The sequence below is a fragment of the Xiphophorus couchianus genome, chromosome 18 (assembly GCF_001444195.1).
Source record: "Xiphophorus couchianus chromosome 18, X_couchianus-1.0, whole genome shotgun sequence".
Taxonomy (NCBI): domain Eukaryota; kingdom Metazoa; phylum Chordata; class Actinopteri; order Cyprinodontiformes; family Poeciliidae; genus Xiphophorus; species Xiphophorus couchianus.
The window spans coordinates 24,161,594-24,176,761 of NC_040245.1; the positions used below are offsets into that span (position 1 = coordinate 24,161,594).

The 15,168-nt window shown below is 40.3% G+C and overlaps 1 protein-coding gene across 1 annotated transcript in view; it reads left to right on the top strand.

Annotated features, from left to right (window-relative positions):
* The first annotated feature begins 4,498 nt into the window (after positions 1-4,498).
* Positions 4,499-15,168, top strand: part of LOC114161454 (rho guanine nucleotide exchange factor 26) — a 34,306-nt gene continuing 23,636 nt past the window's right edge. The window contains exons 1-6 of the mRNA XM_028044738.1: positions 4,499-4,772; positions 5,241-6,675; positions 7,603-7,651; positions 7,764-7,906; positions 11,683-11,739; positions 12,142-12,302. Of these exons, the coding sequence (XP_027900539.1) occupies positions 5,329-6,675; positions 7,603-7,651; positions 7,764-7,906; positions 11,683-11,739; positions 12,142-12,302 (1,757 nt within the window). The 5' untranslated portion in view covers positions 4,499-4,772; positions 5,241-5,328. The remainder of the gene's footprint in view (positions 4,773-5,240; positions 6,676-7,602; positions 7,652-7,763; positions 7,907-11,682; positions 11,740-12,141; positions 12,303-15,168) is intronic.

A 15,168-nucleotide genomic window follows, 5' to 3' on the forward strand; every position in this document is an offset into this window, starting at 1 on the left:
TTATAGCATAAGGAGGACACCGGATTAATTAGCAGACCTGCGAAGCAAAAGTGAAGCTTTAAAAGGAAAAGATAGGAAAGAATAAAGTGGAAATTGCCTTTTATTACAGTTTGTCAGCAAAGGTTACAAAACTCTAGGAGAAAAGGACATACCTGTGTAGCTTTTGGACTGCATCTTTCTTAATAAATAAAATCTTTATTTTTGAATAACTGATATTAAAAAAAAAAGCATAGAGGTTTGACAAGAAGCAAAAACAAAGCAAATCTGAAAGAGGCTGAATTACTTTTAAAAGTACTTTACAGTGTCTTGTAAAAGTATCCACATCCCTAGAAATGCTTTAATGTATTTTCACCAAGTTTGTTTTTAAATTTATTTTATTGAGATTTCATATGTTGAACCAACACAGTTTTGCTCATAAATGAAACAGAAGCAAATTTGTTCACAGTTTTCAGGCTTGTTCTCTGGTTTGGCTCTGAAATCTTAAACGGCCCTCTTAATGTGATACCCCTAAATAAAATCCGGTTCAACCAATTGCCTTCATGACTCAGTTAATCAGTAAGGAGAGTGTACCTGTGGGTAACTTGATCTCGGTATGAGACGTTTGCGGCATTGGAGCCGGGTTAGGTAATGAAACCACATAGTTCTTACAGCTCTATGTTCAGCTCATCGTGCAGAAACGGAAAGAGAACAACCTCAAACCTACCAAGACATGATCCTTCAAGTAAACTGACAAACCAGGAAAGCAGAGCAGTAATCGTTTGGGAGCCTACAGGCCCCAGGGTCATTTAGGATAAGCTCCGGTGATCCACAGCTCAGGTCAGAGAGGCCTAGCGATAACGACGTTGCAGCAACTACATTTCATCATGCATCTTAGAGTGGCAAGAAGATAAGTCATGTTTGAAGTATGCCACAAGACCAGCGTGTAACTTCTCTTGACTTGCATGCAAAATGCAAAGTGTGGTGCAAAAACCAATTCAGCATATTCAGTTTTACATAGAAGAGCAGCAGCAACCTGCTGTGAGGATACTTTTCTCCAGTTGGGATAGGAAAGATAAGAGTTCATAGGAATATGGATGGAACATTAATTTTTTTTTTTTTTTAAAGTTTGAACTTCCTCCCTTTGCACCATTATTTGCTTCTAAAAAAGGAGTTTGAGAATTGATTTGTGTTTATCTATCACATCAAATCCCTAATACATTGAAGTTAATGGTGGGAACATATCAAACTGTCAAAAAGGGGAAAAAAAGAAAGGAAAGGTTCAAGAACTATGAATAGTTGAAAAGGTGAAAATAAATACTTATGTATTAATGGCTTAACCTGTGCTTTGCTTTATCTGTATTTGCAGACAGCAATTTGACACGGCTGGTTGGTAAAATAAGAAGAAAGCTATTATTTTTGGTCTACATGTGCTAGTAAAACACACACAATAGATGTTCCCGTGGTGTGCTGCCTGGACATGTGAAACCCTGCAGGTGTGAGAGTTGAAACGTTCAAACGGAAAAGCAGACATGAAAAGAAATGGCTGAATCCTGTGTGTGTTGTGGCTTTAGACGGACAGACAAACGGAAAGGGCAAATGGACGAATGACTGGAAGATGAACCACAATGAAGCATTACCCTCACTTTACTGATGACACCATAGTAATCAGCTCCCTGCTGTATGAAGAAACTAACCAGCTGTGACAGATACTTGCAACTTTATTTGCTTCTTTTTTTTAACCCCTTCCTACTTTCTACTTCCTAACTTGGAATTTCTGATTTTATTTCTTGTTTTATTTGTTGTTGTTGTTGTTTTAGCTGTGTGTCACTGCCACGCTAAAATCAAATGTTCTCTTAAAGGGACAAGAAAATCTCTGAAATGAGTCTTCTCTGAAATCATCAGGTTTTCCGCGGGCTAGTAAACGGGATAGACGCGCCCCTTAGTGGCCGAAAGCATGTAACACAAGCCAGCTCACGGAGTAAACATATATGACGTAATGGGGGTTAATATTACCATAAGAAGATTTAAGAAAAGGAAAAAAAAAAACAGCAAAAAATTTGGCATCTACTTTGAAGTTCAATCAACAATCTGTTTATGGAGATGAAGCAGTGCCTCTAATTTAACAGGGACATTTCTGCCACACACATTGTTGCACAATCTGTCATTTGAGAAGTTGCACAAGACATTTCATTAGAATGGAATATGAAAACCGTAAATCCATCAAGCTTTCTTGGCTGATTTCTCTGTTATATTGGTGAGATGTTTATAAGAAAGGGACAATGAGGTTGTTGTACCTTTTATAATATCCCTAGTTGGATTGTAGCACCAAAGATGGTGCTGATGTGGACACAATTTCATATAAACTACAAACACTCTTACACTTGAAAGGCTCCTTCCAACTACACTGAGCTGATGTTGGTCTCTTGAAGCAATAGCCTTGAATTTCCTGAGGACATAACTGGTGCTTGACTTTTTTTGTCCTAAAACTAAACTCTGTCCGTGTTTACAAACCGGGACAAACAGTGAATTAAGTTTGTTTCTTTGAGTTTGCACTCTTGGAAGTAGATAAAATCAACTCCGTGAACGATTACCAAGTTCTAACCAGATGTGGATCTGCACGAGCCGTGTCCGAAAGAAATCCCAATGCGAAAACACAAAAAAAATGAAGACGTGGAATAACAACATCAGTTCAGCTAAAGACGTGACCAACACCAGCACTGGGATGGTTATGTCCTGGATGACAGACGATCCACACAAATGCATTCATGGATGGTTGACATTTTCTTGCGTAAAAATGCAAGATTTGGTTATAACAGCCTATCATTACTTAGAAACTTCACTCAGCATTTCATAAAAGCGTTGTGAGTGATCATTGTTTATGTTCCTACCTTTGGTTTATGTTCCTGGCAATATATTCTCAAACTCGCCCAGTTTTCGTCGGTCTGTTCAGCCATTTTTAAAGCACAGGTACGACAGTCATACTCAATAATTAAGAATGTCTTGATGAGTCTTATCAGATTAAAAGGACCTTTTGAAAATAATAACCTCTAAGTAACTTTTTGGCATATGTTTCATTAAGCTCACATTTCTGTTTTTAAAAGTAGAACTTTTTTAATGGTCTGATGCGATATTCTAATTTTAAATGTCACGTTTTTATTAACCGTTAGAGGAAAATCATCACAAGTAACAAGGATATCAAACATCCGTGTGTGTAATTAATCTACATAATGTGTTCAATTAATGATAGAGTTCCTGAAATAAAATGAGCTTTTCAATAATATTCAAATTTATTGAACGAGCCCGAATAGCCTAAAGTATCTAACAAGAACTTAACGCGCTGTCACCAATTTTCAAAATAAATATCTTTTAAAGGTGAAATTGACATGAAACTCTCTCACTGAGTCCAGGCATGCAAGGAAACTATACCCTAGTTTCATGATAAGAGAGTAAAAAATATTTTTCCTTTCAAGAGATCAAAAACTGATCTGGTCTTAATTTACATCTAACATTAACTCAAGTGCCACAAAGGACTGGCAAACTGATCAGTTACATGTACGCTGCTACTTTTAGTATGTATTATTATTATTATTATTATTATTATTATTATTGCAACGTGCTTAATAACGCAATAGAAAACAAACTCATATACCCAAAAATGACCAGGAGAGGGCGACAAAACGCAACTAAACTGGAAGAAGAACATTAGCTGCTCTTGCAATGCAGTCAAAAGAAGCACAAAAACTCAAGAACAAAATCTCCATTGCAAATGTTTTGGGCAGGGTGTCACTTTATACTGCAGTAAACAGAAGATATAATGAAGGGGCGATTCATAAACGCTCAAAACAGATGTGGGCTGAAATAGTGTGTGCTAGAGAATAAAAAAAGGTCAATATATATATATATATATATATATATATATATATATATATATATATATATATATATTTACAGTACAGACTGTATATATACAGTACAGACCAAAAGTTTGGACACACCTTCTCATTGAATTCAATGAGAAAGTGTGTCCAAACTTTTGGTCTGTACTGTATATATTTCTATTTCTACTTATGTATTTGATTGTTTGACTATCAATATACTATGTTATTATTTGGAAGGAAAAACGCTGTCAGAATGTAAGGCAATGTATATTTCGACAACGACAAAAAATTCATTTTGTTTTGTTCTCCAATGAACAACTTTTAAGAGTAGTTTCATTTTCAAAAATCATTTCAGATCAGTAAACCGTAAAATATTCCAGGTTTTTACTTTATTGTTCTTTTGGACGGTTCCATAAACTCTGCGAAACTATGACACACACGGCGTTTTATACTCCGCGTTTCCTTTGAATCGACTGTTAAGGCTTCGCGCTTCGTTGAAATCGCATTGCAGGACGCATCTCGCGTTCTCGGAAATCCACTTCGATAAGCAGGCGGGGCAGAAACTGGACATACCTAAGTTAAGTCGCGAACTGGAGTGCTGTTGTTCGCCACTCACGCACGCCCTCCTTTTCCATTCCTCCTCCTGTCACTCTGCTCCTCCCGTTCCTCCTCCTTTCGGGGATCAGAAAGTCCTCTGCGCTCAGTGGCGCACGGACGCGTTTGGAGCGGCGCGCTCGGGAGTCTCCGCTCGATCAGATAAAACTTCTGCAACTTAAACAACGAGACCCGCTTTGAAAGTGCACCGTCTGGACGCTTTTGGATTTTGCCTTCTTGGTGGGTTCACTCAATAAAGATGTTTGTTTCCCAGAGCGCTGGCACAATGGGCGCGTTCTGCCCCAGATCGACAGATTAGAGGTGAGTTGGACTTTAACCTGCCGGAGAACTTTGTTGGATTTTGCCCCCTCCCCCCGTGGAAAGTAACTATCTGCTTTTTTGCCTGAATGTTTTGGAGAAGGTGTGCCCATGATTAAAACAACTGGAACCTCATTTAGTTAAAAATTCACGGAGATTCAAGAAGCCTCTAAACTCTTGCCTCGTACCAGTTTTTCCTTGTGGCATTACAGTAATTGCTTGATGCTAACATTGTCTTGCCAGTTTGGAACTTGTAATTGGGGCATTTCACCACAGTGAGCAAGTACAAAAGAACTGTCAACTGTTCTCACATACTTTCCTTCAGTTTCAAGCAGCTTGCTGACTGATGTGTCTTTACTGTGGTTGCTGCTGGTATCTCCAGAACCTTGTTAATAAGTAATCCATGTGAATTTGGATACTTTCTGTGCTCTTTGACACTGACTGGTGTGCCTCTCTTTTGTTTATCTCAAGAGTGGAAATCTTGACTCCGAGGGTGTTTTTTTTTTTTTTTTTGCACTGAGATCTCAGCGTTTCACCACAGATAGAGAGAAGAACAGCCATGGATTTGGGAAATGATGTGGATTTATCCAACAACAACATCACACCTTTGTGGAGGCGGCGCACAGACCTCAGTGAAGGTCCCCAAGACTTGAACAAACTCAAGCCACGACCTGCGAGCTACCACGTAAACGGGGTCACGACTGCAGACTTCCCTGCGGGGGACGATGGACGCTCCTTCACCTTGAGCCAGCCGGCCCAGCCTTTAAATGCAAACACTGTGGTGTTAAAGCATGTTTTGCACAGACCCTCGGAAAAAAAGCGCATCGTTCGGAGCATTAGCATTGGGCGCCTCTACAATGGACGCTTCTCGTTGTCCAAGTTTAGGGCTGAGGATAAAAGCGCTACACTGGACAACAGGGTGTGTAATGGAGGTAGCAACAGAAGAAATAACCAGAATGGAAGTGTTTGCTCTGAAAATCATCACCAGGACATGCAGAGGTCGACCACAAACCCTCTTGATCTTGACTTGGAGAAAGACCATATCTCCTCTGGGACAAATACACCCTCACCTGAAACTCCTACCGACAATTGTTCTTCACACGTCCATTCTCCACACTCGCCAAATAACTACCACTACGAGCTGTCTTCACAGTCATCGGCATCCAGCTCCTCATCTCCAGGGTATGGTACCCTCACCCCCTCTCACAGCTCCTCTTCAAGCATCCCCTCCCTTTCATCTTTAACCTCCTCAGACCCTCCGACGCCCCGCTCCCCATCGCCAGCTGACAGAGGGAATTCATTGCAGTCTCAGACAACCTCCCCAGCATCCTCATACGACACCCTGTACGCCTCCTCCTCTTCCTCCAGCTTCTCCACATCACCGTCGCTTTCCCCAACTGCATCCCCCTGTCCCACCATTGTCCTTAGCACTAACAGCCCTGCTGCCTTGAAGATGGGCACCCAGCAGCTTATTCCCAAAGGACTGGCATGCGGTATCCGACAAACCAAGGCGCCTCCTACTGGGACCCAACGGCTGGGATTGGACCATTCCAAACGAGCAATGAAAGTTCTTAGCATGGTGGAAGCAGGAGGTTACTTTTCTACCGGAGGGGGCCACACCGAAGAGGCAGAGGGAGAGAACGAAAGCCCAGGGGCATTACGGAGAGGTTTGAGGAGTACGTCTTACAGGAGGGCAGTTGTGAGTGAAGTAGACAAGGACGTTTCCTCGGTTGAGTTAAAGATGCCTGTCATGGAAGGGCTTGAAAACCCTGGTTCACCCACCAGCTCAACAAACTTTGCCACCTTAAGTCCAACAAGTGCCGAAGCACCAAAAGCTGCCAGCCCCAGGATTTCAAAGTCTTCTAGCCCTCGGATGGATAAAACTAAAAGCAACAAGAAAAGCAAGGTGGGCCAATCTATTCATGAACTGATAATGAATATATTTGGGGTACCCTAAAGAGGAAAAATGTAATATGTAAGTTAACTCTTAAGAGAGGGGCACGCAAACAACACTTTGCTAACAGTGAATTGTTGTTTTAGTAGCAGTAGGTTGAGGGTTTCTTTCAACAGAAAGATAGATTTGGAAAACTTTTGCACAGCAGAACGGAAAAATATTACCAAGTTGCATAGACGTGCTAAAGAAGACTTTAATACAAAAGTGTTTTTTTTTAAATTAAAAGATACTTTAGCAAGTATTGTTTTCAGGATATGCACATTTATGCAACAAGGTTGTTACAATTATTACTTGTTTTTTTCCCCTGTGATATATTTGTGTTCTTCAATTTGACTGGCTATCGGACACAATAAGAGGAAAACTGTGTAAAAAGTACATTTTCATGTATGCAGCAAAAAAAACCTGGCATTTTAACAGGTGGATGAACATTTAGGAGCCACTCTAGTTAGGTGCGTGCAGATCAAACGTGTCGCAAAACTCCTTTTACTTCACTCTGTAGTCAACAAGTAGTAGCCCCTGTGAACTTTGGTAATCTATTGAATACTTTTTGTTTCTTTGTTGTAGCTGGTTGAGATTTATTGACTGGGTTAATCGCGGCCTCTCTAACGGCTTAACGTACTGTTGTACACAAAGATTGCTTTGACACAAACTTACATGATCAGGAGGGGGATAAAGTCTGAATCACAAAACCACAACACAGGCTGACCATTGTGGTTCAAGCTTGGATTAGGACAAAGCCCTGTAGGAAAACAATTAACTTGTTTGTTGGCAGTCATGATGTAATAAGACACCGTGTCCACAATGTAGATACATGTAGATACATGCTTCCTTGGTACGCCACAGTTTAAGTTGATTGTGGTTTTTCTTTTCCACTTTCAGATTCCAAACAGGAAGAAGTTGACGTCTCAACGGACATTTGACAGTGAAGGTAACACCTGTCTTTTTGGGTCATTTTGTTTTTCATGCATCCCACCGTTTGAATGTCAATTCACCTTGAAATCAAACATTGTTTTTTTGTCGCAAAAATAAACACATTTCAGAAGAGGAGCTCTACCAGAACTACCAGGAGAAGGCCCTGCATAATGACTCCGATGAGGATGCTGATTCAAGGGGACCCAAGCCCGATCAAGGCATCGTTGTGCAGTACAGGCCCATACGTACCTCTTGGAGCCAACTGAGCGTGGTTAGACATAACACACACATACACACGCGCCATCCCACAGCAGTTGTGTGGAGCTTATACCCTGTCTCTACACCCTGAGTACTCACGATCCGGCTGCTGTGGTTGCAAAGTGTTGGAATCCTAGTGCTCCAAAGAATGCTGTCGCAACCAGTTGAGCCTTATTTCATACCCATCCTCCCACTTGCCTCTGTTTTTCTCGGGGACCCGCTGTTTATCAGTGAGTGCGCTCACTCTAGGACACAGAGGCAGACGGTCCGTCAGAGTCAGAGGAAGTCTTGGAAGCACTGCTGCTGGGCGCCTTGCCAGTGAGCTGACAAACCCTTGATACTCACGCTGCAAACATGCTCAAAATGTTCCCCATAGGAATATGTGGGATGATCCTCCGTTGTGTAATATAGTTACGGATTGGAATCTTCTGAGAGGGATATCGGAAGCTGAACTGAGTCGGCTAATTTATTGTTTTGTTTTTTTTTTCTTATTAAATCATTCCAAACCCATTTCATCATCTGTTTTTTTTTTTTTTTCGTTTGTTGCGCAAGCTTGGGATGAAAGCTGGGTGTTGGAGTTAATTAGTATCAGTTTCAAATATTGCTGTGCAGACTCTAATGAATGAGGAATTACTGGCAAGTTAGAAACCAAAACGGTTGCTGGTATTTAAAGAGCCACCACTCTTCAGTTTTCCCCATATTTTAAAGCTGCATTTTTCAAGAATAAATTTTTTCAAGAGTTTGTTACTCCTGGGTTTATTAAGTATTCACACCCAAGGAAGAATACAGTATTATCGCACCTCTAGCAGCAAACTGAGCCGTATGACTTTTGGGGTATGTGTTTTTTAAGCTCAGCACAAATGTTATGGAGCATTCTGTCAACCAATCATCTACAGCTTAGTCTGGTTGAATGGGCAGTGTATCTGCAGTGTTTTTAGACCCTTCCAGAGATGTTCAATTGTCTTTAGTCTTTAAGTGACTATCCTTTGGCTAGGTCACTTAAATGAACACCCTTTTTAAAAGAAATAATCTTGGCTGTCCTTCAAGCTGTCCTTCTCTCCAGAGCACTCTGGAGCAGGTTTTCTTCACTTGATTGAAATTTTTAAGACCATTTTCCGCCACAAAAAAACCCCTTCCCACAACATGACGTTGCCACTACCATGCTTCACAGAAGGGATGGCTTCAACCAGGTACCTATTCTTTCTTGATGATTGGTTTCTTAGAATTCAGAACAAAAACCATATTCTTTGTTCTTGTTCTGTCTGACCTGGCAGGAGCATTTTGGCTAAATTTAAGCAGGTTTCCATGAGGCTTTTAGTGAGTAGTGGCTTCCATCTGGCCACTCTTGAAAATTGGATTGTGATGCGCATCAACAAGGGTTAAACTTAAAACTTAAAATCGATTCTTACACCCCCACAAGGGAGTACTGGAGCTTTGCCTGAGTGACCTCTGAGTTTGGTCGGGTTGCCAGATCTGTGGAGGTTCCTGGTGGTTGCAAACGTCTTCCATTTCTGAACAGCGGAGACTGTATCGCTTTTTCGGGATACCCAATGCCTTGTTTCTCTCTCAGAGGTGACCTTGACACAGTCTTGTCTCTGAGGTGTGCAGGGAGTTGTGTCTGCTCTGATAGATACACTATCAGAGCACACTCCAATCCAGATAATGCCCAGTCAAGTAAAATGACTACATATGAACTCCAGCTAACTTGTGAAAGCATGTGAAATCATATGCATCCATTCATCCATTTTTTGTACTCCCTTGTCCCTTAGAAGGGTTGGGAGAAGTGCTGGTGCCTACCTGGGGAGAATTTAGAGAGACCAATTAACCTAACAGTCATGGTTTTGGACTGTGGGAGGAAGCCGGAGAGTACCCACACATGCACAGAAACCACGCATGCAAACATGCAAACTCCATGCAGAAAGACCCCGGGCTGGGGATCTTCTTGCTGCAAGTCAACAGCGCTACCAACTGCGCCACTGTGCAGCCCGAAATCATATGCATCTGTGCTTTTAGTTGTGTATTGTAACGAATTTGGGAGAAAAAAAGAGGGCCGGCATCCTGCATGTTTTAGTTCTCTCCATGGTGGTAATAACAACCTTTTCAGCAAGTCAATGTTCTTCTTAGGCCTTCTAATGAGCCATCATTGGATCCAGGTGTGTTAATGGAAAGCTTAGTTCAGTTTGATTCCAAGAACCAGATGTACAGGTTGTCTTGAAGTGAGTCACAGCTTATCGAGACATCTCACTCAGCCCTGCCCTTCTCTTACGCGTCTTTTCTCTTTTCTTTTTAGAAACTTAAATGGGACATCAAATCCCAGAAATTATGATGTTCCAGGATTGTTAAAAGCTTCAGAAGGCGGGGCTTACCTGGAGTTTAAGACCTGCGGTGTAACCTTGAGCAAATAAAACAGGTTCATCTTATATGATGAGACCTAATTGATTGTGTTCCAGTCACACCCTGTACTGTACAAATGACGGTAAATTCACCTGGTGCTGCCTGGAAGGTTGTCGCCTTTGCCCAAAGAATATTAAAACGGGGAAGTGGAGAGTGGTCAAAACACAGAGCATAAATAATAAATCATAAAACTGATATCTGTGCGTGTGAAGGGAACTTGAAAGACCGCTGAAGATGTTTGACCATCTACGGGATTGTTTGTTCTTGTCGTTTGGCTCAAAGACTGCAGGGCAGATACTGCCACAGAGCTGACGCCGCTTCTGGAGGAGGCGGTTTCACTTCCGTTCACTTCAGATCCAAACAGGCTGAGACGTTGGCGGAAGTAAGAGAATACCTTGTCAGGAATGAGGCCTGGAAGAAAGTATAATGCTTATTTAGGTGTAATGTTACCTATATGGAATGAGGTGAAAGAAGAGAAGGAACCATGCTTGCTTTGGTTGACCCTACAGCAACCTAGGCGTTTGCCTAGAGCTGGTAGCTAGGATATAGTGAAGCGGTGTTGAAACCTCCTGCACCTGTTGCTGCATTTAGCTTGTCAGCTGGAGGGTATTTTTGTACTTACAGAAAAGTCTAGTTGGGTTGTTTGTGCATACTTTCTTTTGTGAAAAACAGTCACTCATGGTGTGGAAACTACCCATCACCCTGACCCTGACCCACTCTGTGACCTATAACTCCTTTAAAACTAGAGCTGGCAAGCAAAGAGCTGGTGGGCAATGTGTCTTAATGAAAGCAGTCCCATTATGGTGTATGGTTTTTTTTTCTTTTTAAATCACTGTGCTAGTGAAACCATAGTGTTTTTTAATGAGGTTTTCAATGCCACTTACAGTCTCATTCTGGCTGATGCATATTTTTCACTTAAGGCTGAAAAGTTCAGTATTGTTCCACTCTTAGTCCATTTCCAGATACTAGTTTGCTTGTATTTTACTGAAAAGTGAAATTAAAAAAAATATCATTAATTAAAAAATAGGATTGAGAATTAAATGAACCCCTAAATATGGGCACCAGTCCACCCACTAACCCCGCAAGGACAGACAGGTATGGATGGATGAAAATGTTTATTTGTTGGATTTGTTGCCGTGGTATTTATTTGGGTCAAGCCATTTCCTTCTTTATTACTGTTTTTTTTTTTTTTTTTTTTTTTTTTTACAATTGTTGCATTTGTTGTATTGTAACTACAGTTAGTACATTTGAAATGAGTGAGTGAATGAATGAATTTGTGCCAAATACTCCCATTTTAACAAGCGGCTCTCTCGTGAATGCACTTTGCAAACGCCAGCCGACGCTTAACCATTCAATCAGAAGAGTCCTAATTGAAGAATCTTACTTTTCGTTTAGGTAAAGAAAAATGGTCTGGCTGACCAGCTGAGTCAGGAGGAACGCAAAAGACAAGAGGTAAGACTTGTGTTTTATTCTCCTTACCACAAAATGATCTCAAGTGTTCTTAAAAACTGGGATAAGATGTCCGTTCGTACGCGTGATTTGTGTCACAACGATAAAAAAAAACCCCATTAAAGTAGAACAATTAGAGAGATGCTCTTTTACCGCAATGAATTATGAGTATGGGAGTCAGTTTTAAAACAGACACAACTGGTTCAAAGGTCTTCTTGGGTGAATATCGTTTGCTTTGACATTCCAGACGTGACTAAAGTCTGCAGGTATGCGAGTCGTGTCGACGACAGAGCCCAGGGGAACCTGTGTGAACCTGAACCCCGTGTGCTCGCTGAAGCTCTCGCTTTTCATCCCATCAGGTTTCATCTGTGTTGCTTTTCTCTCTCTCGCTCTCTTTTTTCTAAGGCCATCTTCGAATTGATCTCATCGGAGCACTCCTACCTCCACAGCTTGGAGATTCTCATCCGTATGTTCAAGAACTCACCGGAGCTCAGTGAGGCGATGACCAAGATCGAACACCACCACCTCTTCTCCAACATCTTGGACGTCTGCGAGGCTAGCAAAAAGTACGTCTGGCGTTGTTCGGGGAACCGTTCGTTTACTCCTACGAGAAGATGAGAAGATGTTTTTGCTTAAATGAGTATTATTTCCACAGGTGGGCAGAGTATCCAAAAATTGTACTCAAGTAAAAGCACTTTGAAATGCCTTGCTGCTGAAATGTGCTATACAAATAAAATTTGATTGATTGATTGAGTGATTGAAGTAAGAGTAGCAGTACTTCGAAATGCTTCTGCTCAAGTAAAACATAAAAGAAGCTGTCCAAGAAATTACTCAAGAGTAAAAAAGTATTTGGTAAATAATCTACTCAAACTCGATTCTTTAATATTTAAAAATTACATAATCAGACGGACCAAAATATAAAGTTACGTGTAAATTTTGGCATTTTAAGGATGAAAATGACAATAATTTAAATGAGTAACAAAAAATAACAAAATCAGGCAAAAGATTTTTTTTTTTCAAATCAGTTTCTTTCAATAGAAAAAACAAACTTTAACAAAAACTGCAGCTGTGTGTGTTTTGTCTGGCGAGTTTTTGGTTTAAACATGTTTGTTTTTCATCCAGTGGATGAAAAACTCTTTCTCCTACTTTTACTCAAGTAAGAGCAGTGATGCTTCGTAATAAAATTACTCAAGTAGAAGTCAAAACCGCAGCGTAGTAAAAATACTTTTTCAAAAAAGTTACTCGAGTAAATGTAATTGAGTAAATAAAAAGTAAATAGTCACTAGCCAATTCTGATTATTTCATGCTACAAGCATTCTGCTTTAATGCCATCGCTTGCTATTTTCTCATTCGACTCAGAACCAGGCCTTCAGTGACTGACAGAGGATTGAGAACTCAAGAGAGCCGGCTTCCATTTTTATGACACAAAGTATTCACTACAATTAGCTGCGAGGAAATATTTGGGTTAAGCTGTCTGTTATGGTTTATTAGCTCATGAGTTCAGACCGGTTTTGAAAAATTCCTGGCTGAGGTCACGATGAGCTTCCATTTATCTCATAAATGAGTGGAAACACTCATCCATTAGAGGCTACGAAAGCTGAGACCGTGGAAATCTTTGCTCCCTCTGCAGTTGCTTTGTTGAGTTATTTGTTGTTTCTATAAAAGGATTCTCAGAGAGTTGCTTGTAGATGTGATCTCTCTCTCTCTCTCTCTCTGGTGGATTACAAAAGGGAAAAATACAGGTACTTTAAAGAAAGAAAGAACAAATGAAGATTGGTAATAGCAAAACCCTTAACTTTCTCATTGGAAAACATTTGCAACTTGTACACAACAGTAAAAACCTCATGACACTAATCTATAAAGCTGTGTAGCTTATGTAGTCCCATTGAGTCTGAGTGCTAATCTCAACATTTTTGGGGCCAAAAAAAACAACCTTTGTCTTTTCTTTGTTAAATTAAGTGCATTCTGAACTAGGCCTGTCGCAATAAACAATAAATCAATTAATCGCATGATAAACTAAAGCAAATGCAATCATTTTCATTTGTTTGATTCATCGTTTTCCTCTTTTCTCTTTCTTTTCACCAAAACTCGTCTTCAGTCTTTGGTTTCAATTAGCCCTTTTTTGAAAAACAATTCTGTCTACAGAGACTTCAAAATTCATTTTATTTGTCGTTTCTGTTGTTCTGTTTATTTATTTTAGATATTTAAAATGTCTTCCAGTTACAATGTTTAAATGTTCATCAAAAATTTAAAGTTTATTGATCCTTGAGAATATGTTCTTGCATTATTCTTCCATTGTTACTACAATAGTTGTTGTAGGTAGGTAGTTGAAAATTGTCTCAAAACAACAATATTATCGTTTATCGCAATAAGTTCTGGGACAATTTATCGCCTGGCAAAATTTGCTATTGTGCCAACAATCAACACATTATTTTGGAGCCACTCATTCAGCGACTCTAATGGAGTGTTGCCGTGTAGAGCGCAGACATGTCAAGTTATGTCACTGACATAAAAGTGTGAGCTATGACGATAATGTTGATATGAAATAAAAGAGGCTCTGACAACGGAGTCTTGTGGAATCCCATGTTGGATTTTCCTTTACTCAGTCTTTTAAAAAGCAATTGACACACTTCAAGTATATCAATTAGTATGTTACAGTCATTTTTACAAGTTTAGTGTTAAGTGAATATTGTCAGAATGTCATAAAGCTGAACTCTAATATACACAGCCAGCATTTCAACCTTTGGTTACTGGCCTGTCCAAGTACTGGGTGACTTTAAGTGACCATTGAATTGCCACATAAAATGAAAAAATGGAAACTTCAGGGGGGGAAAAAGCACACGGTTATTTTGTTCTTTAACACATCAGCTTTTCTCTTAGGGTGTGTAATTGAATTTTGGTCTACAGATTTACCCATGACACGCTGTCAAAATATCCATCTGCTAAAAGGCCATTTTTAGACTGATGGTGCAGGCAGACCATTGAGTCTTTCTTGCTACATCTTGTCAAGCAGATCTGCAACCCGCTCATCTTTAAAAAAAATAAATAAATAATTTCCGTGCATGAAATCATACTAGTTAAAACTGCCTTGATGAAATGTATTGCTACATTTTTGAATGACTCAGTATCACTCCATCTACTGCGTAGACACGCTGCGACCCATCTCACTTCTGTTCGTCATACATATTCGTGGCCCGCACACGATAACGTGCGTTTGCTCCCTGCATCACCGGTTAAGCAACATCTTTTACTTCGAATTTGAAGTTTTGTTTTTCAAAACAAGAGAGCAATATCTGTCTGCAGCCAGGATGCTGTGTAGTCTGTATCTTGGAGAGTGTGTGAGGGCGTGTGTTTGTGTGTGTGCCTTTTTTTCCCCCCTGCTTCCTTTACACACAGGCGGGTTCCTGTTTGTGTATTTTTCCTTTGGTATGG